Below are 26,031 nucleotides of genomic sequence, written 5' to 3' on the forward strand. Positions count from 1 at the left end.
CACGAGTACACTATATAGCTACATTCTTATCTATATTGAACATGCTCTTGTCTAGTAATACAAATATTCCACTTTCAAAGACTTTTGTCCATTTCACAAAATTCTCAAACGTTTTCCGAATACGAGGAAGCAATCCACATGAAAGGCGACAAACGTTTTTTCTCGTCATTTGTTATAAATATATACTCTGAAAATATGGTCCTTACATGACCAAGATTCTAACAGTCCAATACTTTACACATTTACACATGAATTCTATAAAGTCACGATCCGGTAGCTTTGTCGTCAGACCTACATTTCAAAATAAACAGTGTATATCATTGTTAACAGTAATCTGGAGCACCTTGTTTGAAGCACCCGTAAACTATCGCGGTCCTTGCCACACACCTATCGCAGTCTTCCGACGGGTGCCTGCGGAACAGGAGCCTGGCCTAGGAGAACGTCTTTTTTCCCGCCGCCCCTAGAGTCCTCCGTGTGTCTGCAATGCCAACTTGTCTATTGATTATTTCCATATGCGTGGTTTTGTTGCATGTTGTCATTTGCTCTTTCACGTCTACCACCATTTTTTTTAATGTCGGACTTTCCGTATGTAGTTAAGAAGTTCTTGTTTTTGGTTATATGTCAGGTGATTTGCTAGGTCGTGCATATGTCTAAGAGTTTCTCTTAATCCAGTATTGTGCATTTTGTCCTTCATCACACATTTTTGCAATACGTAGGCATGCTTTATTACCATTTTAACAAATACCTTGTGCGCTCGTGCAATGTCTCAGTATTGTAGCAGTGTTTTCTTGACTTTCCCCGGGAAGACTATATACAGATACAGATGTTGTAGATAATCCCTGCTTTCCCTTAGCTCTGTTCGTGACATCTGTTGGTATCTTCCCACACATGCTGAAGGGCTCATTCCCACCCCTGGGACACTGAATAGGATGACATACTTCGCCTCTCTTGGTTTTCGACTCTTGATGCTAAATAACTGTCTCAGTGTCGGCCATGTTTTCCGTCATTGCATCTAAACTCAGCAAAAATAAAACTTGATACTTCTTATTTTTCAAATAGTGTTTTGAACCTTTTCTTGAAAGAGTTTCTGTGGTTATCGTTAACCCCCTGGATGCTACAGGGACATATAGAGTAGTGTCCTGAATCACCGGTCATGACGTCATCTGTCCAGCATTATAATCATGTCAATGCTCCATTGCAAAACCTATTTACAAATATTTTTATTGTATTTCATGGTTACTGAGCCACATACATTTTGTTTAACTGTACATTATGTAATGATTTGAACAAACGTTTTAATGAAACATTTGGAACAGAAAACTGACACATTACAATACATTTATTACAAGAAATACAAAATTTATATGCAAACTATACATAGAACATAAGACCATAAAGATTCCTATCCCAAACGAATATGTAACAGTATGGAGCCATAAAATCGATTGCGTTAATTTGGAGTCTACGTTTTTTAGTTTTTTACAAATCAAATACTGATGTTTGGGCTTAATATAAGCAGAATTTCAAAAATGCATTGCTTCTAATTTTTCAGGCATGAACACCAATATTGTGTCATCGTTGTCTGCCAGAAACATTACTGGAAAATAGTTTATTCAGGACGATTTCATGAAATATCAGATCAGGCAATTGTTCTTTCCAGAACCCCAGTTCGATGATGTTCAGTTGCAACTGGCAGAACTTCTAATAAGTCTATTTGACCACCCTGTGTGTGGGGATCTGGCCAGGATCGTTACTTTGGAAGTTTTCGGTGCTGCAAATGTTTCCATGTCCCCGGTGCCAGTGCTGGTAATGGCAAAACGGGTACTCAAGAGACTTGAGGGCAGTGATGAATGCCGACTTCAAACTGAAACTGCTTTAATGCGTGAAGTATTGGAATATATTCAATTTTGAAATGTATCTAATTAAACTTCAATTCTCAAGTCGTCGGGTTCTTTTTCCATTTATTTCAGGATGCCCTCCGCATCTAAGTACAAGAAGTATAACATCACTATGATCGGAGAAGCGGCGGAAAAAGTTCGGAATAGAACATTGGCAAGACTGGTTGTTCCACGGACCTTGATCTTCTGCAGCATCATACTGGTTTCTTACTATCAACTGAAGTACCATCCAAATGATTGGACTAGAGTGACAGGTTTCGACATCTACACTAACACATTGGTGGCTGATGGGGATAAAATGCCACCAATGTTTATTGTTAAGGGTAAAACCCCTAGGTCTCTATTGTCATTCAATACTGCTGACGGACCACATGGCGCTATCTGGGCTTTTCAGGAGAAAGCTTGGGTTGATGATGAGCTTGGTGCCATGTGGTTCCGGACTGTTTTCTTGAAGAACTGTGGCTCTGAGAGACCACAGATCCTTATTGTGGATCCGCACCACAAGCCACGAGGTGCTGGAGACATTGTTTCTTGCGAAACAAGAGGGGATCATTATACTCGCCATGCCCGCCCATAGCAGCCACTGGCTACAACCACTCGACAAAGGGTGTTTTGGTCCACTGACGAAAAGGTTCAATACAGTTTGTACAGAGTTCATGGGTACACATGTACAGAATGTCGTGACCAAAGCATCTTTTGCGCGGTTGTTTGCCAAGGCTTGGTCTCATTCTATGACTCCTAGTAACTTTAGGAAAGGATTCAAAGTGACAGGAATATTCCCATATGACCCATCAGCCATACCTCCCCATGCTTTTAGACCATGTCTGTCCAATGATCAGTCCCGTCTGCCCGCACCGGCAATTGAGCAGTCCCGTCTCTCTCCCTCTGTATCCTCATCTGCCTTTGCCTTGCCATTGACGACTGACCATGTTTTTCCTCATGTTTTTCTCCGTCCACTGATGTGCGAGGGGAATGGATAGGTTCTCATATATGAGTTATTCCTGTTGTTTGTTGTTACTTTGTGTTTTGGCTATCCATTAGGACCATTCATTTATCTTGATATTTGATGTGATTCCTGAATTAAGAGTACAGTGAAAATATCAGTCCTCAGTACACTTTTCCATTTCTGTGTTCAGTCTGTAATAGACTAATAAACTAAGATCACGTGTAAACAACCACAATTTACTTGTGTAGATCAATGGCAAAAAATATGCTTAATCGTTTAAATGCATTGTCAAGGGCATTATGTCACACATTCATTCTACTGGTCGGGCCTACGTAGCAAGGGGGAGAACACTGCATGCTAAAATGACGTTTCCCCGTGCCACAAGTCACGTTACCTATCGATACACGTGCAATTGATCTCACGTTAACGGAGTAGAGTGCCATCTACAAAAACACGGTTTTACGGTTAACTATTCAATTATTCGCTAATTTGCAATGCCACGACTGTCAAACATTCAGCGTGAACGTGCCATACATGCTGACATGCTGAATACGGGACTGTCCGTCACTGATGTTGCGAGGGTTATGGGATGCAGTCGACAGACCATCCATAATCTCCACACACGTGTCCATCAAACTGGCACCACAGCTGACCGCCCCCGTCCTGGTCGACCACGTCGACCACACGTAGAAGACCGACAGATTGTCTGACGTCATTTGCGTAATCGGTTTGTCACTGCCACATCCACTGGGAATGTATTGTTTTGAGGTCGAATGACTGCCCAAACCATTCGAAATCGCCTGCGATCTGCTCGTCTTCATGCACGACGACCATATCGTGGACCAATTCTCACCCGTTTCCATCGACGCCAACGTCTTCTCTAGGCATGACGGCACGTGGGGTGGACCCAGCGAGATTGAAATAGGGTTGTGTTTAGTGGTGAATGAAGGTTCACGGTAACCTTTCCTGATGGAAGGGTTAGAGTTTGGAGAAGACGAAGAGAACGCAATGCCCAGTGTTGCGTACAGGAAGTGAATCGATTTGGGGACGGTAGCTTTATGGTTTGGGGTGCTATCAACGGTCATGCTCGATCCCGACTCATTGTCATCCAGGGAAACCTTAATGCGGCAGCATGCAGAGATCAGGTGCTCGTTCCAGAGCCTTTGCCATTCATGGCAGCTCATGGCCCAGGTCTGACTTTCCAACAGGATAACGCCAGACCTCATATGGCCATTTTAAGAACGAATTTCCTCAGGAACGCTGGCTTCAATATCATGGAGTGGCCCTCAAGATCTCCCGACCTCAACCCAATAGAGCATGTGTGAGATGTGTTAAGCAGGCGGCTCCCTGAAGTAAGGAACCCTTCACAGAACGTGCTGGAGCTTGGTGCCATGTTGCTACAAATATGGCGGCGCATTCCCCAAGCTGTTTTCAGACGCATCATCGAATCCATGAGGAGACGTTGCATCGCAGTTGTGAACGCCCATGGAGGACACACCCGATATTGACATGATTTCATTAAGTTGTGACTCACAGTTTTATATCATTGACATTGTAGTCGTATTGCCGGTGGAACCGATTCCATGACAAACATAATCTGTATTCTATGACATCTTTAACTACAAGAGAATTGAATACAATCGTTATTTCAAACCCATTGTCCAAAATGTTCAAATTATTGACTTTGAAACGAGTGTAAATTTTCTATTTTTGTTGAGTTTATATCAAGTTTTAGGTTAGCTTGTTCTTCTTTCTGCTGGTCAATCTCGTTTTTAATAACACATACCTCTTTTTTCGTCGACTCTATTTCCTCCTTCACTGATTTAATATCTTTAGATATTCTATCTTCCGAATCCTTAATCTTATATCTGTTGTGTAATTATTGCTTTAAGATTGGATAAGTCATCATCGATGGGTCCATGATTTAGAACAATGTCTCCTGCTACGTAAAGTGAATTGACGAGTTGTCATCGGAAGTCATGTGTGTGGTTTCGTGCTGTAAAGTCCCTTTTCAAAGCAGTTTGTGCAAATCTCACCTCACCTCACCTCACCTCACCTCACCTGCACACAAACGTTTGGTAGTCCATCATAGACAGAGTGAGATCCGCCGCCAAAGAGCCCATTTTATATGTGTCCGAACTCCACACCAGGTATGTTAGCAATCAGTAATAGGCATTACTGCATTGATATAGAGACAGCTTAAGTTCATGAGGGAGGAAATTCCAGTCGACCGATGTCATGTTCAGGTAAGACTGAAATGATTTTAGGTTATTCTTTAGGATGGACCTTGTGAAGCTGCAGCCAACAAACTGTTGCAATTGTCAAGTCGTAAGAGAATCAGTGTCAGGAAATGTCTCATCTGTCCAGTATTACAATCAGTGTCAGGAAATGTCTCATCTGTCCAGTATTACAATCAGTGTCAGGAAATGTCTCATCTGTCCAGTATTACAATCAGTGTCAGGAAATGTCTCATCTGTCCAGTATTACAATCAGTGTCAGGAAATGCCTCATCTGTCCAGTATTACAATCAGTGTCAGGAAATGTCTCATCTGTCCAGTATTACAATCAGTGTCAGGAAATGCCTCATCTGTCCAGTATTACAATCAGTGTCAGGAAATGTCTCATCTGTCCAGTATTACAATCAGTGTCAGGAAATGTCTCATCTGTCCAGTATTATAATCAGTGTCAGGAAATGTCTCATCTGTCCAGTATTACAATCAGTGTCAGGAAATGTCTCATCTGTCCAGTATTACAATCAGTGTCAGGAAATGCCTCATCTGTCCAGTATTACAATCAGTGTCAGGAAATGTCTCATCTGTCCAGTATTACAATCAGTGTCAGGAAATGTCTCATCTGTCCAGTATTACAATCAGTGTCAGGAAATGTCTCATCTGTCCAGTATTACAATCAGTGTCAGGAAATGCCTCATCTGTCCAGTATTACAATCAGTGTCAGGAAATGTCTCATCTGTCCAGTATTATAATCAGTGTCAGGAAATGTCTCATCTGTCCAGTATTACAATCAGTGTCAGGAAATGTCTCATCTGTCCAGTATTACAATCAGTGTCAGGAAATGCCTCATCTGTCCAGTATTACAATCAGTGTCAGGAAATGTCTCATCTGTCCAGTATTACAATCAGTGTCAGGAAATGTCTCATCTGTCCAGTATTACAATCAGTGTCAGGAAATGTCTCATCTGTCCAGTATTATAATCAGTGTCAGGAAATGTCTCATCTGTCCAGCATTACAATCAGTGTCAGGAAATGTCTCATCTGTCCAGTATTACAATCAGTGTCAGGAAATGTCTCATCTGTCCAGTATTACAATCAGTGTCAGGAAATGTCTCATCTGTCCAGTATTACAATCAGTGTCAGGAAATGTCTCATCTGTCCAGTATTATAATCAGTGTCAGGAAATGCCTCATCTGTCCAGTATTACAATCAGTGTCAGGAAATGTCTCATCTGTCCAGTATTACAATCAGTGTCAGGAAATGTCTCATCTGTCCAGTATTATAATCAGTGTCAGGAAATGCCTCATCTGTCCAGCATTACAATCAGTGTCAGGAAATGTCTCATCTGTCCAGTATTATAATCAGTGTCAGGAAATGTCTCATCTGTCCAGCATTACAATCAGTGTCAGGAAATGTCTCATCTGTCCAGTATTATAATCAGTGTCAGGAAATGTCTCATCTGTCCAGCATTACAATCAGTGTCAGGAAATGTCTCATCTGTCCAGTATTACAATCAGTGTCAGGAAATGTCTCATCTGTCCAGTATTATAATCAGTGTCAGGAAATGCCTCATCTGTCCAGTATTACAATCAGTGTCAGGAAATGTCTCATCTGTCCAGTATTACAATCAGTGTCAGGAAATGCCTCATCTGTCCAGTATTATAATCATGTCAATGCTCCATTGCAAATCAACATCAACACGGAGCAGGGCTGTTGCCATGCTGTAGAGTGAGTGAATTTAATATTTCATGTCACATCGGCAATATTTCAGCCATATCATGATGAGAACATATTCAACATTGAAATAGAACATGCATTCTAAGATGCTTCGGCGAAAGATCAAAGTCACCGACAATACTTTATCAAACGATAATGTGCCCTTTTTGCATTAGGTCAGAATGTGTTGACGTCGATGTGCCATTCCAGTCTGCCCCCTCGTAATCGAACTTTTTTGCATTACGTCACAATGTAACCCACGTCACGATGGATGTCAGTTGCAGTACAGCCTCCCACAGTAAACTGCTTCGTCGCGTCCCGTTTCTTGGTTTGCAGTTGCACCACACAGCAACATCACTGTGGAAAAATTACATTTATGTTTTCCGACGGATAAAATGTCTCGTAGTTCGACTGAAAATCTTACAGAGACACGTACGGTAATGTTGGCAATGTTTACATTCCCAAAATGCCATCGTGGAATGTCGCTTGAATTGTCAGCTTCCTCTGAATGTACTGATCAAAACTTTCGTTGGTAGTACAAATGAGGCGGTCATATTGCCTTGTATGGTTTAAGAGAATCACGGATGTAATTAAAATGATCTGGAGAAGATATTTAACCCGAACATACTACTGCTACTCTACTCATATATCCCAGTGTTACTGGTTGTCGACGGTATATGACAAAAACGTATTTTTTATATTTTCATTCTAAGTTTTGATATTGCTAACCTTGAGTGATAAAGGTATATTCATCTATTTCACAAAAAAGTTTCATGTGTTTCCAACTAAAATAGCATTTTTACATCGTATCGGCGAAACTGCAGTCGCTTGTCACATCCAGGTATTTTTGTATGTGCTTTCGACGGTGAGCCATACTTTTCCCTCCGCACTGCGAGAGAGTGTTTTGATCACGTGGCTTCCTGTTTCATACATAACCTGTCACTTGCAGACGACTGATCTTGTTGAATTTTGCTCGTTATGTTTTGTTATATCGGCAATTGATTTTGCATCTGAAGTGGTATTAACGATCGGGGGTAAATAATATTGTTGTTTAATTGCTCTTTACGTAACTTAATTTCTTGATTTCAATTGTCAATAAAACGTCTCACGACAGGAACTGATCATTCGCCCTACCGATGAAACTGTTTATGCACTCCGATCGCGCACGTACTTCCTCGATATAGCGCTAGCAATGGAATCGTCGAAATCACCAGAACGTCGAATTCAGCTCGCTTTGGGATACTAGACATAAATCAACACAAACACCTTTTCACCAACGGAACTGATCCAGTTTGGTTTACTGTCACCAAAACAATACAGCATATGTACCAAAGAGTGCAAACTTAATGTGAGAGAATGTCTGAAATGATGCTAGTCTCAGGTGTTGACCGCTTCCGTGAATCCATGAGGAAAGACATGGTGGTAACCGACCCCAAAACAAAATCTGTGATTCAACATTTCCCTGCATAATATTCTGGTTAAAGGGAGTTAACTCAGATCAGCTTAATATTTAAACAAAAGCCAACAGACGACACAGTGATGACTGCTTTGAAACAAACAGTTATGTGGAAGTCAAGTCAATGTTGAAAGAAAATGTTTTTGTGGTTGTTTGGGGATCCTCTTCATCAACTGGGGTTACCAGGGATCGTTCAATGTAGTCACATCGCCCATCGGTGTCCACCAAGACCACAGTGTTGGTTCTAACAAGAAAACACATTTCAATGTACGAAATAATATTGGGCAACTCTTGTTTGGCATCTCTACACCTGGTCTTCACAGAAACCTTATCTAACTCGATTCAAAACTGTTACAGTTTCCACCAAACAAAGGATGGAAGTGGAGTCCACAAAGAAACATCCCCAGACCTTGTAAACCAGAAACAAGCATACTGTACAGTCAGCAGGTTCATCTCTTCCCCAAAACCCAGATGTTTGCTTACCTTGTCCCATACATGATTGAGGGAGACCACACACAGTTTGCCGATCTCTCATCCTTTATCACAGTGGGGTACCCCAACTGTCGACATGCTCCTCCCAGAACACTGTCGGTTGTATATCTGTAACAAGGAACAACATGCAAATTTATCTTACCTCATATATAAATGTTGCTTTCTGATTGGCTGTGCGCTCTTCTATTTTTTTCAATGAACCCCCCTTACAGCAAGTAGCATTTCTATGTACCCTACTGGCAAAGCCAAACTCATTTGGAACTTTGTGGTAGAGATTCATTTTCTAGAATACAGTTGAATCATGTATGTATGAAAATACTGAGGTTTTGCAAATGCAAATCAGTGGATGGAGATACCTCTAAATGTGTTTTCCTTGTCACATGCAAATTCTAGTGAGGGCTACAAAAAGATTTATAGTAAAATTATACCTGTGCTGGAAACAATATAAATACAACATTGAAGTGTTCAGTAAGATAAATACTTTGTTCAATGGTCCTTTGGGAGCCTGTGGGTTAATGTACCTTGAATGTTTGTTTATGTTCCCCTCACCTAAAGAGTGTTCTCCTCATGACAACTTATAATGTAGCAGCATGAAACTTCATTTGAATTAATCACTTGACATTTTTATTCTCCCTCCAAATATGGACACGCCTGTCAAAATGAACACTGACATACATCTGACGATAGAGAAATCTTATTACTAATGTGCACTAAAAACTATCAGCCATACAAAGCTTGTTTTGGTAGCTCATAAATTACATACATACTGGTCAACAAGTTGTAAAGGGAATGTTTATTGAAGCTGAGCAGGTCCTGCAATTCCAATACTAGCATAATTTTACTCATCACAAAAATTTTGCAACTTGATGACTGATGAGTCTGTCCTTTTTTAAACTGTGGATCCATCAGTATGACTGATGAAGGTCTACACTGCTCTCACATCAGTCATCTCACCAACACTTACTGTTTCTTGTCATTAAGAAAATCCAACAGGGAATCAACAAGCTTGTTTTTGGACTCTGGACTACTGTTTTCTTCAACTATCTTCTGAAAGCGAGGTCGACCTTGTTCAACTTTCTGCCATGGTTTATCTACAGTTGAGTTACCAAAGGCATGGAATTCTAAAATGTCAAACAAAACACGACTGAAACAAAACTTGATGCAAAATCTGTAATCATGTCACCATCTTAGATTTGGTTAAGACAAATGCCTCGTGTTCCTCAAGCAGGAGAGTAGCAGGAGATTAGCAGCTTCCTCGGGAGGAATTGGGCAGCTGACCACAAAGTATGACAGTCTTGAGGGCACTAAAGGGTAATAAAACATATTGCTTATATTTCATAGGGTAAGACCATGTAAAACAGACTTTCTATAATAAAACATAGAGTTCTTTTGTACTTTGCTGACAAGGCATTTTATATGCCCAAAGCAGAGATGTCAACCGCAATTGTTGCAATTAGGAATTCAAGGTCCCCTAAGGAGCGTTCTCCATGATGTTTCAAAGTAACAGGACATTGGGTCCTGTAAGTTTCAGATGTCTGTCTGACCCATTGAAAATTCACAGGACCCACAGAATTAAGTGAAACAAACATTTCTGATTTAACATTTCTTACAACTGGGATTGTTTTTTTAACATTATATGATAACAAACATGAGATTTATAAACAGTAAACAAGTGTCACATGCCACAAATAACAACTTCACACAAAGACATTGTGAAATATTCAGTAAGACCCTGGGGCTGTCGGATTGGTGATTTCTATCTGACTACTGGCGAATCTGCCGGATTTGTCAGAGGGTCAGACGCTATTCGTGAACACTGCCCCTAAGATAGAAAACATTAGGAATTTCCCCAACAAATTAGGGACCAATATAAATTGTTGAGCCCAAGGAACAAAACTTTTTAATGCCATTACACGTAGGTACCCTTATTGAACTGAGACTGGTTTGCAGTAATCGGCAGTTGTGTTTGTGAATGGTAAGTGAATAATTTAAACAGTGCATGGAATTGATCAGGCAGCCTACTCAACTTCTGGATTACTGATTTGTGTAACAATATGGGAACTTCTGTACATAAAGTATTGTATTTATTTCCTTATCATTATTCATAGTCAAGCATGATCCTAGCCCTCCAGTAAGTAAGACTATCCATATATTTGCTATATTTTGAAAAAACATCAGAGGGAATTATTATTTATTTGACTTTGTCAGAATGGCAGAATCGACATGCATTTTTCAACATGATTCATATAAATTTGAAAAGGTTGGCATCTCTGCTAAAGTCAACCATCTGGCAAGAGGTACTATCATGTTTTATTCTGGTTTGACACAGCCCAGGATCAAACCACTAATCTTCAACTGTCTATTGAAATACAATTTAATATCTTTAGATTGATAAACATGTTTACATAGACTGATAAAACATGTACATCGCCTAATAAAACTTGACAAAGGTTGTTACAATCATAAACAGTAGCACGTCCTTGTCTACACTGCCACTGACAACACACAATTACACAAGACCTGGTTACCTCCTAGCGGTAGTGTCTGAACACCTTGTCTTTGGTGTTCGGAACTTTCAGTAAGGTACATTGCTGATGGATGCTGGCCTCTGGAACAGAAAAACAAATGAAGGCTGGAAATGTTTTCAGAGACTGTGAAATTATGTCACTTACACACTGTTTGACATACCAAATATCCAATCACTTCCTACTTTCATACTGTTTGACATACCAAATATCCAATCACTTCCTAGTTTCATACTGTTTGACATACCAAATATCCAGTCACTTCCTAGTTTCATAAACTATTCCACATACTGATTAGCCAAAAAACATTAAGTCCTCAATGGATGAGATGAGTCAACAACTATGGTAAATACTAATGGGGTACAGTGACATAACCTCAAAAATGGTACATACTACTGGGGCACAATGATACACTGTCAACTATGGTACATACTACTGGGGCACAATGATACAACATCAACTATGGTAAATACTATCTTGGACACAATGATACACTGTCAACTATGGTACATACTACTGGGGCACAATGATACACTGTCAACTATGGTACATACTACTGGGGCACAATGATACAACATCAACCATGGTACATACTATCTTGGACACAATGATACACTATCAACTATGGTACATACTACTGGGGCACAATGATACACTATCAACTATGGTATATACTGCTGGGGCACAGTGATACACCATCAACTAGGTTACATACTGCTGGGGCACTGTGATATAACAACTATGATAAATACTCTTGGGGCACAATGATATAACAGCACAAATGGCAAATACTGCTGGGGCACAATGATATAACAGCACAAATGGCAAATACTGCTGGGGCACAATGATACAACATCAACTGTGGCATATGGTCTCTTGCCATGATGATTCACAGTCAGCTACTATACATTACAGATGCTCAATGATACAGACCAAGCCATGGACTCTCCCTACTGCCCCCGCCCCACCACACACACAAACACCTGGGGCACTTTTAGTCTACAGAGTCATGATAATATACAACCAGCAGTGGGGTACCCTATAGGGTCATGACAATACACAACCAGCAATAGGGCACCCTGTAGGGTCCTGACAATGCACAACCAGCAATGGGGCACCCTATAGGGGCATGATAACACACAACCAGCAATGAGGCACTCTATAAGGGCATGATAATACACAACCAGTGATGGGGCACTCTGTAGGGGCATGATAATACACAAGCAGTGATGGGGCACTCTATAGGGGCATGATAATACACAAGCAGTGATGGGGCACTCTATAGGGGCATGATAATACACAAGCAGTAATGCTGCTGGGAAGCATGCTTCACGACAAGTCTACTCACCCTGCTTCAAGGAGAACAAGGTGGAATCCATTGTACTCAGAAGTGACGACGTCTGCAGACAGGTTTTGCAGATATGTCTCAGCACTTGTGTTTGATGCTATGAAATCCCTGGCCAGGAAGCCTGAAGAAAAAATCTTTGTTTATTTGAATAGTTAGTAAGACTGGTTTCATGAAGCTTATTGCAATTTTCTATTGAGAATGACTGGATGTCGAAATGATCTGGCATAGTCCCAAGATAACAGTATAATTCATTGTGATAGGGTTAAGACTGATCTGAAACACTCTGGTCATAATGGTCTGCTAAAATTATACAGGAAATGCCTTTCAAATGTGTAGAATGCCTAAAACTTCTACAGAAATTCACAAAAGACTCATAATCATGTAATTCCTTATATATTTAAAAGGACCTAACTACAGCATTTGACATGTGTTACCTCGTCCTTTCCTGTTTGGGAGATTTTCTCCAAGGATGTTGAGGAGAGCCCCTATCTTGCCCTGTTTGTTGATCCCTATCCACGTTCCACCTTCTCTGCCTGGTTCCTGGTCCAGACCTGCTCAACAATAACACAAACCAACTAAGCGGTAAGACATGTTCCTGGGATTTAACTACTACGAATGAAATACTTCAACATGCTGAAAACAAGCTTGAACTTTGAACTTTGCAAACAATGGAGAAATACTCCATAGATCATTCCCTTAATGGAAATTTAATTAAACCAGAAATGACTCACAGTTAGAATCACAAAAAGAGAAAACTGGAAGACTAGTTTTGGATAATCTATTTGAATATGTTGGGGTTTTTTTGTCTGTAAAAATATGTATGTGATCAATGATACTGTAGGATGCCTGTGTGACATTCTATTAGTCTGTCACAGAGACTTTGAAACAAACACATCCAGGAAAGCCCATGCAAGTCTAGAAAATGTGACAAATCTTCATTACAATAGTTTCAGAAAATGGTGAAAGTCTCTGGGCTCCTTTTCATTATTTTCATTATGTTTTATGATTATAATTTATGAGCTGTTATTTTTTCTGTAAAATATGTTAATTTCAGAGATGTTAGATGATAGTCCAAGATTCTATCTTGATTAGCAGAATTGTCCTAATTCAGAAGTCTTACTACTCAAGAAGTTGCCATTCTCCCCCCAGTACGCTGCTGTAGATGTAGGCCGTGCCCAGTACTCATCTCGGTTGTTGGCAAGAACTAGGCGGTAGGTGCCACATTCATCTTTATCATTCAGTTGAAAGAACAAGATACACATCTTGACTGTTTACCAGCTACCTGTATTTTCCATAAATTAAGAATGTATTAAATACACATGGCCATTGTCACAGCAACAGACAGGCAGAAGGACAAGGGCCTAAATATTAAAATGGTGTGGTACTTAGTAACTTAGGGAGTATTGCATTATAGTGGGTGCACATTTTCAGATCAGTTTGCACTGATGGGGTTTGAACATGCTTTTTAATACTGACTTCATTAATTTGTGATGTAATTAACGAATGCTCTACCTCGGGACCAAGAACGACCATTACATTTAATGAGTGCCTGTTTAACGGGTCATTAGTACAGCACTGAGGCAATGGTTTGTGTTGTTTCCCTGCTTCTGCCTCGCTATGCCACACCCTTCCCATTCATTTTTTGGCTCAACACCATTCTTTCTGGGACTGCACTGATGACACCTGGATGGCACCGAATGTGTTTCAATTGGATCAAATTTGATTTCACTGCCCTATGGTAAGGTCTAACCATAAACTATAGGTTGGTTGCCTCTGTAGATGTGTCAGCTCCCTAAAGATTAGAAAGGGTACCAGATTCTAACCCCAAACCCTTAAAAGGTACTCTAACCCACGCTCTTAGGATCATAAATGGTGCGAAACCCTAGATCGTAAAGGGTTGTTTGCCTCTAAAGAAGAAGAGGCAAGAAAACGTCTTAGCAAGTTTCCTAGCAAACAAAACAGACAGCCTCGGTGCCTGATTCTTCACCTTGCATGGATACAGCAGGTGAAGCTCAATGTTAAGTCACGTGATACTAAAACTATGTTATATAAGTGTTGATAATATTGATTTTAGGAATGTCCCCTTACAAAACATCGTCTGCCCTTGATGACGATGAAAGATTACCACAGATGAAAACGCATATGTTTGAGAAAGGCTCAAAGATACCATATATAGCATATGTTATGGTCTCTGGCATAAGGTTGCTTGAGAGTACCTTGAACTAGATCGACCGGTGTACCCTGATCCGAAGACTGGTACCAGTACGATTGTGCACAACGCTTGCTAGTTGCGGTCGTTACAACAGTCGTTATTCTGCCAAACAACAACAAAAAATAAAGAGTAATTTACGTGGTACCATCAAGTTCAACTGCTGACTTCGTGCACAGAAGGGAATAGCTGTGGATCTCCGTCAACCTGTGGCATGTGTGATTTGAGTTTTAATGACAAATTCGTTCTGCTAGTGAGCGGAAGTTTACATCGATTGCTTCAAAATATAAACCTTGTAGGATTCGAAATCAGTTGGATTTATTGCTATGCATCTTCCTGGTCATTAAAGTCTTTTATAATGCGTTTTTATTCATCATTGTTATACGGAAAATATTTTTATTAACAATTTAAGAAAATGAACCGTATTTTACTTTAACTTATATTTCGTATTGCCAATGAGACTAAATTTAGGTTTTAATTTGAGTGGGGGGTGTTATTGTGTATGAAAAGTATGTCACCGATGTTACTAAAACCTTCAGTAATATTCATTATTTTGTAAAACTGGGATTACTCCAGGTACTATATATAATATTAACTTCACAGAAGTTGAGCTTAGTTGATATTTGTTTTATCTTACGTATTTGCTTATTCGTGACTCTAATGTCTCCCTCCGACCGTCTTAAAATGGCAGCCCCCGTTTGGGCAAGGGCAAATTCTGAATGTTTACAGAAAATAAAAGGGACTCTGAGCAGCCACTTTAGATTATTTTCTGGTAGTAACTGCAGTTTCTAAACACGACATTGCTGGTCGTATATTTTTTGTAACTTTCTCTCACTGACATGTTTCCTGGGGCTCAGCATTAACGTTTTGCTAGTCAAATTTTATCCACTATTTGCATTTTGATCATTTTGTAAAATAACTATGTTCGATTACTGACAAGTGAAGATAAAACTGTCTGACATCTCTTTATATATCTCCGAGTCTTGATTCTTTAGTTGACATAATAAACCTTAGACTTATGAAGAAATCCTAAATTGTTTTTGCTCCCTGTCAGGCTTATCAAGAAATATATCATTTGTTGTTTGGGTGATCGAGGAATAGCACTAAAAAAGTTGTGCTAAACAACACAACTACTAGTGATTACTGGTGTAAACAACAAACAAACAAAATAAATCAACTTAATCATTCTTAGGAATTCAAACTCTCCCATCAAATACTCAGTGTATTTTATTTGTATCCACTTGTAATTTTCAGCTGCTGCCTCTGAGAAGTATGATCTTGTTGTGGTTGGGGGCGGCAGTGGAGGGCTCGCTTGTTCCAAAGAAGGTAAAACTTTTGGATGAGTAATATTAGCTACACTGAAACAATCAGTCACCTGTGACTACATCATGGTAAATTGTTCACCAGCTATCACAACATCATGGAATGCTTTCAATGAAACCTCAGTTATTTTTCCACTATCATCATTCACTCAGCTGACTACTGGTCTGTTATTGCAAACACTGTCATTTGGGGTTCCCTGTTCTCATCTTATGGGGAAGTTTGAAGTCCATGCAGTCAATGGCTGTGGTAGTGATCAATTTCATATGTTCAATATGCATACATTACACAAATATGTTGTCATTATGAGCTGTATTTGGCGTATCTTATTTAACTCAAGGTGATGGGGAGTGCAACTGTAACATCACAATGTTCATCAGACTATCAGCCACCTATGTCTTACTTGTTTCTAGCATTAATATTGATGACGTCCTCAAGATTTCAGTCATACTATTGTTTGTCCCTCTGCTTCCTCCATTCACTCACTCACTCACTCACTCACAAACTCGCTCTTTCTATTTGTTTTCAGCTGCTGGTTTGGGGAAGAAAGTTGCAGTCCTGGACTACGTCATTCCATCTCCAAGAGGTAAAACATTACTGTGATAATGACTTTGTCAGGAGATATTATTGTTAGGTTGTTCCCGGTAATTGGACTGCATTGTTCAAATGCAGTGATCAACAACAGTGTGCGCCTGCACATGGTTTCATGAACTGTGATGTTCAGTTGTAATCAGTCTCGTCTTTGTCTTCGTCGGTAAACATCTTCTCATTGTACATCTTTCTTGAGTGTTATGTGGGACTGTGGGACCTTACAATGGTGGCAGCGGTGAGAAAGTATGAACACATGGAAGAACTTTAGAGGAAGTGCGACTATAGGAAGAATTTCAAGGAATTTACTCTTCATCTAACTGGATTGTGAGCTTGTTCCAGTTTGTCATTTTGAACCTGTGGTTGAACTCTTTGAAATTCAGTGTGAATGACATTGAACATTTAAGCAATAATACTCTGAACTAAGAAGGAAGTTTTTTATTCTATGATGCCATCATTTACAAAATTTACTGGACCACAGGTGGATTCTATATACAAGTCTACCTGAGTCCATGCTGGATATGTATGTTCAGAATCCATTCAGCTCATCAACAAGGATACTTTTATCTTTCACCCAGTGACAAAGGCTTTGATTTAGAATATCAGCATAAATATTACATGGCACAGACAGTAGAGACATTATACTTAATTGCCAGATATCATTACACATGTTGTTGTCAAAATGATGAGACATTTTTGTAAACAGGATGTCAGTACAGCGTTGATATAAGCATGGGTCAGGATAAGGAAAAATATGTATTTTTCTAAATAAAAATGATATTTTATACGTATCCTGACTCGTGGCGTCAAGCTCTCCCAATCACCCCTCTCTGGCACACTGAATTCACATTAATTCAAAACAGCAGAATGTGACAAAACGTGGGACAGAGTTTTGCCAGAAGTTGTGTTAGCACATGATTTATTGTTAACAGCTTTTGCTCATTTGATTTATCAGTTGGTGTCAAATGAAGTTTCCTCTGTGAATAGCTGTGTAGAGGTGTTGGATATGTGTCGATTCCCACAGGTCAGCTAAAGAGAGACAACTCAAAGAGGGTCAAGGACATTTAATGTTGGTCATCATGTTGCAGTCAAAATATTGGGAGGACACAAGTTCAGTTTCCATTGATAGGACAGCATCGCTTAAAGGCAAGGATCAGCAATAGCCTGTACGTGGACTGTGATGCCTGATTGTATTTCAATTGTAATCAGTCTCCTCTTTGTCTTCAAGTAAGCGTCTTGTGTTTGTATGTCTGTGTTGAGTGTAGGCCTGGAGACCTTACATTATCATCACCTTCATTTGTGTGACCATTGACAGTACATGTTTCAATCCAGGTGAAATTCAAATTTGAAATGTTATGTTTGCATCATGCAATGCCTTTTTCAGATGCACAGTCAGTTCACTGGATTTTTGTTCATCTATCTACCATCATTTCCTTAGCCTTAAAAGATGTTTTTCCAAAACAAATGAAGATATCCTGGGATGCAATTTTTTTTTTCAACTTCATCTTGTCTTGCTGTTCACAAGTGTTAATATGTTCCTAGTGGTGAAGGTTGTGATCAGTTGACCTTACCTTGATTTTGAGTTGTTATTGTCTAACTGACCTTTAGTAATTTCTGCATTCAACGTTACAGTGTTGCTGTGGTTTCATAATCCATTTTGAGGAGTTATTCATTGTTGGTGACTGCAGGCACCAAGTGGGGTCTTGGAGGAACGTGTGTCAATGTAGGCTGTATTCCCAAGAAGCTGATGCACCAGGCTGCCTTGCTGGGACATGCCATCAGTGACGCTCGGGCATATGGCTGGGAGGTTCCATCAGACATTCAGCACTCATGGTGAGTCTTGCAGTCTCAGGGCCATGTCATCATTGATACTCAGGAATGTGGCTGGGAGGTTCCATCAGACATTCAGCACTCGTGGCGAGTGAGACTTGCTCTCTCTCTCTGGGAAATGTCATCAGTGATACTCAGTTATATGGCTTGGAGGTTCTGTCAGACATTCAGCACTCATGATGAGGCTTGCTCTCTCAGGGACAAGTCATCAGTGACACACTCATGGTGAAACTTGTACAAACATGTCTCAAAGCATGTTTGTTTTAGCCAGTTGTTAAGATTCCGATTTTGATATAACCTATTTGTTGAGAGAATGGTGACTGTTGTACACGTTGATGTGTGTCTTTACCTGCAGGCAGCGCATGTGTGATGCTGTCCAGAGCTACGTCAAGTCACTCAATTGGGGTCATCGGGTGCAGCTCCAAGACAAGTCAGTATATTTTCCATTATCAACTTTAGGAAACACAAAATGGGAAAGAGATAAATATTTACTGAAAAATAATCTTTTGGTTGTCTGAAAGACATTTTTTTGTGATGACATAATTTTTCTGTGATCAAAACTGAAATATATCCAAGTGATTTGGGTATGTGATGATCCCATGGTGCAGTGCTCCTGGCATGTCTGTATATTATCAGTAGTCACTGACCTTGCTGATTGTATGTTGACAATGTCATGGATCATTGCTCCTGATATTCATCACTGGATAATCTGGTCCAGACTCTTTATTTGTATATCAACACCATGTAGCTGGAATATTGCTAAATTAAATGACAAACATACGTACAAACAAAACTCCAGGTTGGATAATCATGACAAGACTCTTTATAGTGAGTGAGTGAGTTTAGTTTTAGGCCGCACTTAGCAATATTCCAGCTATATGGCGGCGGTCTGTAAATAATCGAGTGTGGATCAGACAATCGAGTGACCAACAACATGAGCATTGATCCTCGCAATTGGGAACGGATGCCATGTGTCAACCAAGTCAGCGAGCCTGACCACCCGATCCCCTTAGTCGCCTCTTACGACAAGCACAGTCACCTTTTATGGCAAGCATGGGTTGCTGAAGGCCTGTTCTACCCTGGGACCTTCAGGGGTCCAAGGCTCTTTATAGTGAGTGAGTTTATAAGGCCATGATGGCATTTGTGTCTTAGTGTCAGAAATGTGTTGGGAATCAGAATCCAAATCCACTGTCAGTTTTCAGTGGACTATGTATTTTAATTTTTAATTTTAATTTTTAAGTTTTTCCCCAGGTTTTCTCTAACTACAACTTGTTCAGCTTGACCTGTTCCAGTGATTACAAATGCATTGCATGACCGTGTCACAAGTGGTTGGATCTGTTATTTTGAAGGGGTGCACCTTTGTCAGTTGATTGTCAACATGTCCCAACAACCGAGACCAGGTTGCCGTTTGACATCTCAGTGTCGAGAAATGGCCAGCAATGTCCTAACTTTCTTTTTAAAAAATAAGCTACAGATGTTTTAATATTTTATGCTGTAATGAATCCATGTATGCACATTTCACAACAAAACAACAATAATAACATTCTCGGCTCCCCTATTTAACGAAGTTAACTCAACCTGCCATTTGTGCCATTTGACCTTCCGGGTCATGCATATGTAGAGTAGCTCAGGTCAAGCTGAACAAGCTGTAATATGTTTATAACTAATACTGTCATGCAATGAAATGAATGTCTGCAAGAATGACACTGGAATTCTGATAAAACAATTAAAGCAATTAAAAGTTTACAATGCACATAGCATATGTTTGTATGTGAATATTAATCAGATTTAACAAGTAGTTTACTGCATTCAAGTCTGTTATATACAAGTAGTTCTGATTGATCAAAAATATGTTTTCACTAGTGATAATCATATTTAATCCTTCTTTCAATCAATTTTTAATTACTTTTGATCATCGTGACACCACAGGTAGAAAGTAAGAAATGACTGTTGAAATGACCGCCTTGTTTTCTGCCAGGAATGTAACATATATCAATGCATATGGAACATTACTGGATAAACACACCATCGAGGCCGTGGACGCCAAAGGGAAGGAGGTTAGTTCATTTTGAGATGATGAAAATGTTCCTAGCTATGATGTCCCTAAAATTTGCTCTCAGAATTCCGGTACAGTGTTTAAGCATGGGTGTTGTGGCACTTATATTGTTTCCCTTATCTCGCTCACATTTCTCCAGTAGAAGAGAAACATCTTCTCAACAGACACGGAGGAAACTTTACAAGTGTTCTTCCCTTGAAAGATGACACTCACAGTTCAAAGAGTTTCAATGAAATGGCCGTTACATACATATTGAACAAGTGCTTTTTGTTACTTTGACATTTCATGTTCAAAGTGCAGTTGAGGTTGTGGGATAGTCTAATGGTTAAAGCATCCACTCCTTGGTACAGTGTGTGAAACCCATTTCTGATGTTCCCTGTCATGGTATTGCTGGAATATTGCTAACTACACTGTGAAAATGCACACACTCACTTAGTTTGTTACTTCTCAAAGGTTCCTTCTTGTCAAGACATCTTATTCATATCATTGTTATTTTTATGTCAAAATACTTTGTAATAATCAGTTTTAACAATAAGATGTTCCTAAGAACCATAATACACAGGCTTTAGTGTTTGTGTGAGTGATAAAGAGGGACCAAGGTTGTTGAAAGCATCACTTTTTCCACTTACAGTCATGTTCATGCTGCTATGTTTTGCACCAATGCATGTCTTACTTTATATGTTTGTGGTTATGTCATGTTTTCTTTATGTGTCAGGTGAGCTACAGAGCCTGTAGCTATAATTAGAGGTACCTCTTTCTTATCTCAACACTGGCAGTGTCTGTGGTGGAGCCTCCAGAGGCAACCTTAAGCTTTTACATTCTGTCCACCATCAAGGTCGAAGACTTGGGTCCTTTAGAAATGTTCTTGTCTCTTCATCAAAGCAGATGAGCCATCTCTTAGAGACCATATAAAATGTTGTTAAGTTGTACTGCACACATTGTAATACACAGCAGGGAAAAAATGTTAATTGTCTTGCATGTTTGACTGACAGAAAGTCCTGGAGGCAGACAAGATTGTGATAGCAGTGGGTGGCCGGCCATTTCTCCCCACGGAGGTACGTCTTCTACCTAACACAAGGCCTACTCTCTATGACACATATTTCATCTTTCATAAATTTAGTATTAGTCCTGATGTCAATAAGAACTGAATTGTTAATTCTGTTGAAGTTGACAATTTTCCAAAATAGTGTTCTGTATTCATAACAATTTGTTCTTTATTGCCATGTCAGAAGACCACATTTATTGGCCTCTAGCAAGGATTTTGTTTGGTTCAAGTTCTACTGCAAACACATTTTTCATGAAACTGTTTTTTATCGTCAAGGGAAATGAGACAAGAATAACTGTCATTGCAACCATTCACTTATGCTGAATGAGAGACAAGGGAGCCATGATGTAGGTTTTAGTCCTTGGAGAATGATGATTATGACTCTACAGCTAGCTAACATCATCATTTTAGTAGGGCTCAACGTGACTTGAGTCATTTGACATCTTTTTTTGTCTTCTGCGACAGTAAGCAGTTGTGTTACATGTTGTACACTTCATGTTCTGTACAGATACCTGGAGCTGCAGAGTACACTATATCTAGTGATGACATCTTCTGGATGAAGAAACCCCCTGGAAAAACGTAGGATAAAACAAGGAGACTTATTATATCATAAAGGCCCAAGAAATTGTTCATTCAAATTTGGGAATCATTTGATAAGTGTGTTATTTCTGTTTGTGAATTGTATTGACATTTCCTGTAGGTTTAGGGTAGAGTATCATCCTCGGAGGAAGTCAAGATTAGTCCTTGTAACTGTCAAGCTTAAAGAAGGTTAAAAATTAAAGGTACACTTCACTATTACTATCTGGCAGACCCATGAAATTAGAACCCAGGAGCCTGCTTTACAAAGCCCTCTTATCAGTAAGACAATCGCTTACATTTTTATTCTGTTTCATAAAGACCTTAAACAGCCCAAAATTTAGGACACCTGTTGACCTGTCATAAATGCTTTAGGAGGTCATACACACTAGAGAAATGGCATCAACAATTATGGTCCTGCAAGTGATTGAAATAGCAGACTTAAAATATTTAGAGACAGGTCAACCATGCTGTTATGAAGTATATCAAGGTGGCAGACAGTGATGGCACCAATGTCCCTGTGTAGCAGGTCCCACTGACCACTTTGCCTTGTTATGAAGTATGTATAGCTGGCAGACAGTGATGGCACAAATGTTCCAGTGTTACAGGTCCCACTGACCACTTTGTCTGGTTGTTATGAAGTATGTATAGCTGGCAGACAGTGATGGCACCAATGTTCCAGTGTTACAGGTCCCACTGACCACTTTGCCTTGTTATGAAGTATGTATAGCTGGCAGACAGTGATGGCACCAATGTTCCAGTGTTACAGGTCCCACTGACCACTTTGCCTTGTTATGAAGTATGTATAGCTGGCAGACAGTGATGGCACCAATGTCTCAGTGTTAAATGTTTGTGTTTGGTCAAGGCTAACAAAGGCAAAAGTCCCCTTTAGAGCAAAAGTAAGGCCACTTTTGACTTGCCTCAGTAAGAGGTGTTTTCTAGGGTAGTGTGATGTTGTTAGTAATAATAGAGATATGATGTCACATCAGTGTTTTCTGTTTAATTTCAGCTTAGTTGTTGGAGGTAGTTGTATCCTTTGCCCGACAGACCGATGACAGTTGTGCAGACTGTTTGATTAGAGATCTACAGACATGAGTGTGCTCATGATGTAAACTACTGGTCCATTTAGATTTGTTACTAATGGACATCATGGCTGAAATATGTCTACAAGCAGCATCGAACAAACATCTTCATAATTACCCACCAATATTACCCAACATATAATGATAGATTACCCACCGGTGTTACCCAACATATACTACCCATCAACATTACCCACCTCCCAACAATATTACCCAACATATATTTTCCCCATCAATATTATCCAACATATATTACCCACAATATTACCCAACATATATGTTACCCATAAATATTATCCAATATAACTCAGCAATACTACCCGTCAAATGTCCTTGACTCCTGTGCAGACATTGGTTTGGAGTGTGGGGGCTTCCTCACTGGCCTAGGTTTTGACACCACCATCATGATCAGGTCCATTCCACTGAGGGGCTTCGACCAGGTCAGTCACCACACTGCTATTGCATGCTCTGGAACTGTTGTACATGAGACACTAATGACAATACACTGTAGCTGTAAGTAACTGCGACTCCATAACACTGCAGTATGAACATGGTATACTGAAGCTATTTCTAAGGAAGGCCACATACAGTGGAGACATTGGTTCCTGGTAAGGCCTCATATAGAGGAGACACTGTTTCCTGGTAAGGCCACATAGAGTGGAGACATTGGTCCTGGTAAGGCCTCATATAGAGGAGACACTGTTTCCCGGTAAGGCCACATATAGAGGAGACACTTTTTCTTGGTAAGACCACATATAGAGGAGACACAGCTTCCTGGTAGGGCCACATATAGAGGAGACACTGTTTCCTGGTAGGGCCACATATAGAGGGCACTATTTCCTGGTAGGGCCACATATAGAGGAGACACTGTTTCTTGGTAAGACCACATATAGAGGAGACACTGCTTCCTGGTAGGGCCACATATAGAGGAGACACTTTTTCTTGGTAAGACCACATATAGAGGGCACTATTTCCTGGTAGGTCCACATATAGAGGAGACACTGTTTCCTGGTAGGTCCACATACAGAGAAGACACTATTTCCTGGTAGGGCTACATACAGAGGAGACACTGCTTCCTGGTAGGGCCACATGTAGAGGAGACACTGCTTCCTGGTAGGGCCACATACAGAGGAGACATTGCTTCCTGGTAGGGCCACATATAGAGGATGCACTGCTTCCTGGTAGGGCACATATAGAGGAGACACTATTTGCTTGTAGGGCCACATATAGAGGAGACATTGCTTCCTGGTAGGGCTACATACAGAGGAGACACTGCTTCCTGGTAGGGCCACATACAGAGGAGACACTGCTTCCTGGTAGGGCCACATATAGAGGAGACACTGTTTCCTGGTAGGGCCACATATAGAGGGCACTATTTCCTGGTAGGGCCACATATAGAGGAGACACTGTTTCTTGGTAAGACCACATATAGAGGAGACACTGCTTCCTGGTAGGGCCACATATAGAGGGCACTATTTCCTGGTAGGTCCACATATAGAGGAGACACTGTTTCCTGGTAGGTCCACATACAGAGAAGACACTATTTCCTGGTAGGGCTACATACAGAGGAGACACTGCTTCCTGGTAGGGCCACATGCAGAGGAGACACTGCTTCCTGGTAGGGCCACATGTAGAGGAGACACTGCTTCCTGGTAGGGCACATATAGAGGAGACACTATTTGCTTGTAGGGCCACATATAGAGGAGACATTGCTTCCTGGTAGGGCCACATACAGAGGAGACACTGCTTCCTGGTAGGGCCACATACAGAGGAGACATTGCTTCCTGGTAGGGCCACATATAGAGGATGCACTGCTTCCTGGTAGGGCACATATAGAGGAGACACTATTTGCTTGTAGGGCCACATATAGAGGAGACATTGCTTCCTGGTAGGGCTACATACAGAGGAGACACTGCTTCCTGGTAGGGCCACATACAGAGGAGACACTGCTTCCTGGTAGGGCCACATACAGAGGAGACATTGCTTCCTGGCAAGACAGTATTTTCTCATGAATCTGTTTCCTTGCAAGGAGAGACTTTTGACTGTTACATGGATTTGTTCTCTGATTGGCAGCAACTGGCCAACCTGGTAGTTGATTACATGGAGAACACTGGCACCAACTTCTTAAGGCAATGTGTCCCAGAGCAGATCCAGAAGAGAGATGATGGACGACTGTTGGTGTCCTACACTGACGGCAAGGGTGTCATGCACAAGGATGTGTTTGACACCATACTTATGGCTGTTGGTCAGTATTACACATCATATCTACCGTGTGTGCTGATGTTGGTCAGGCTCTTGCACGCTATGGCACCCAGGTTGTTTGGGGTGACATAATATCAATCACTGGGTTGTATGGTCTGATATTTTGTAGGCAACTGTGACTCCTGGAATATGTTTGATGATGGTTATGCAGACTATGCTGGTACATGGAGAAGTCAAACCTTATGGATTTATTTCAGCGATTTTGTTGACAGTGTGTCAGCTCATGTAAATCACAGGATTATCATGTTCAAACTCAAGTTGGGCTGGCAAAACTGATCCTACTACAACATTAAAGGAACCATCTTAAAGTAGAAACTTAATGTAGGTACTCCAGCCTAGGCACTGAGGTCTAGGTACTCCAGGTGATATAAGTACTAGAGCCTGCAAACTTGCCATGTCAGAGAATCAGTGGAACCACTACGTTAGACCTGTTCTCTGTATTTGTTACCTGA

General features: G+C 40.4%; 2 protein-coding genes across 3 annotated transcripts in view; one reads left to right on the forward strand and one right to left on the reverse strand.

The window, feature by feature from the left end:
• Positions 1–8,057: 8,057 nt before the first annotated feature.
• On the reverse strand, positions 8,058–15,115 carry LOC137285462 (transport and Golgi organization 2 homolog). 2 transcript variants are annotated; one of them, XM_067817736.1, is made up of 8 exons: positions 14,969–15,115; positions 13,732–13,893; positions 13,046–13,162; positions 12,612–12,732; positions 11,267–11,346; positions 9,703–9,859; positions 8,730–8,846; positions 8,058–8,490 (listed from the first exon to the last, which is right to left on the reverse strand). In XM_067817736.1, exons 2-8 carry the CDS (start codon positions 13,871–13,873, stop codon positions 8,352–8,354), a joined length of 873 nt encoding a protein of 290 aa, XP_067673837.1. In that variant the 5' UTR covers positions 13,874–13,893; positions 14,969–15,115; the 3' UTR covers positions 8,058–8,351. The 2 variants fall into 2 exon arrangements, with proteins under 2 accessions (XP_067673837.1, XP_067673838.1); XM_067817737.1 differs by having other exon boundaries at positions 14,828–15,096.
• A 375-nt stretch (positions 15,116–15,490) lies between these two features.
• Positions 15,491–26,031, forward strand: part of LOC137257482 (thioredoxin reductase 2, mitochondrial-like) — a 35,912-nt gene continuing 25,371 nt past the window's right edge. The window contains exons 1-11 of the mRNA XM_067794815.1: positions 15,491–15,592; positions 16,075–16,146; positions 16,670–16,726; positions 18,417–18,561; positions 18,914–18,988; positions 20,537–20,615; positions 21,607–21,669; positions 22,168–22,238; positions 23,245–23,264; positions 23,666–23,757; positions 25,391–25,562. Of these exons, the coding sequence (XP_067650916.1) occupies positions 15,505–15,592; positions 16,075–16,146; positions 16,670–16,726; positions 18,417–18,561; positions 18,914–18,988; positions 20,537–20,615; positions 21,607–21,669; positions 22,168–22,238; positions 23,245–23,264; positions 23,666–23,757; positions 25,391–25,562 (934 nt within the window). The 5' untranslated portion in view covers positions 15,491–15,504. The remainder of the gene's footprint in view (positions 15,593–16,074; positions 16,147–16,669; positions 16,727–18,416; positions 18,562–18,913; positions 18,989–20,536; positions 20,616–21,606; positions 21,670–22,167; positions 22,239–23,244; positions 23,265–23,665; positions 23,758–25,390; positions 25,563–26,031) is intronic.

The sequence above is a fragment of the Haliotis asinina genome, chromosome 1 (genome assembly GCF_037392515.1).
Source record: "Haliotis asinina isolate JCU_RB_2024 chromosome 1, JCU_Hal_asi_v2, whole genome shotgun sequence".
NCBI classification, from domain to species: domain Eukaryota; kingdom Metazoa; phylum Mollusca; class Gastropoda; order Lepetellida; family Haliotidae; genus Haliotis; species Haliotis asinina.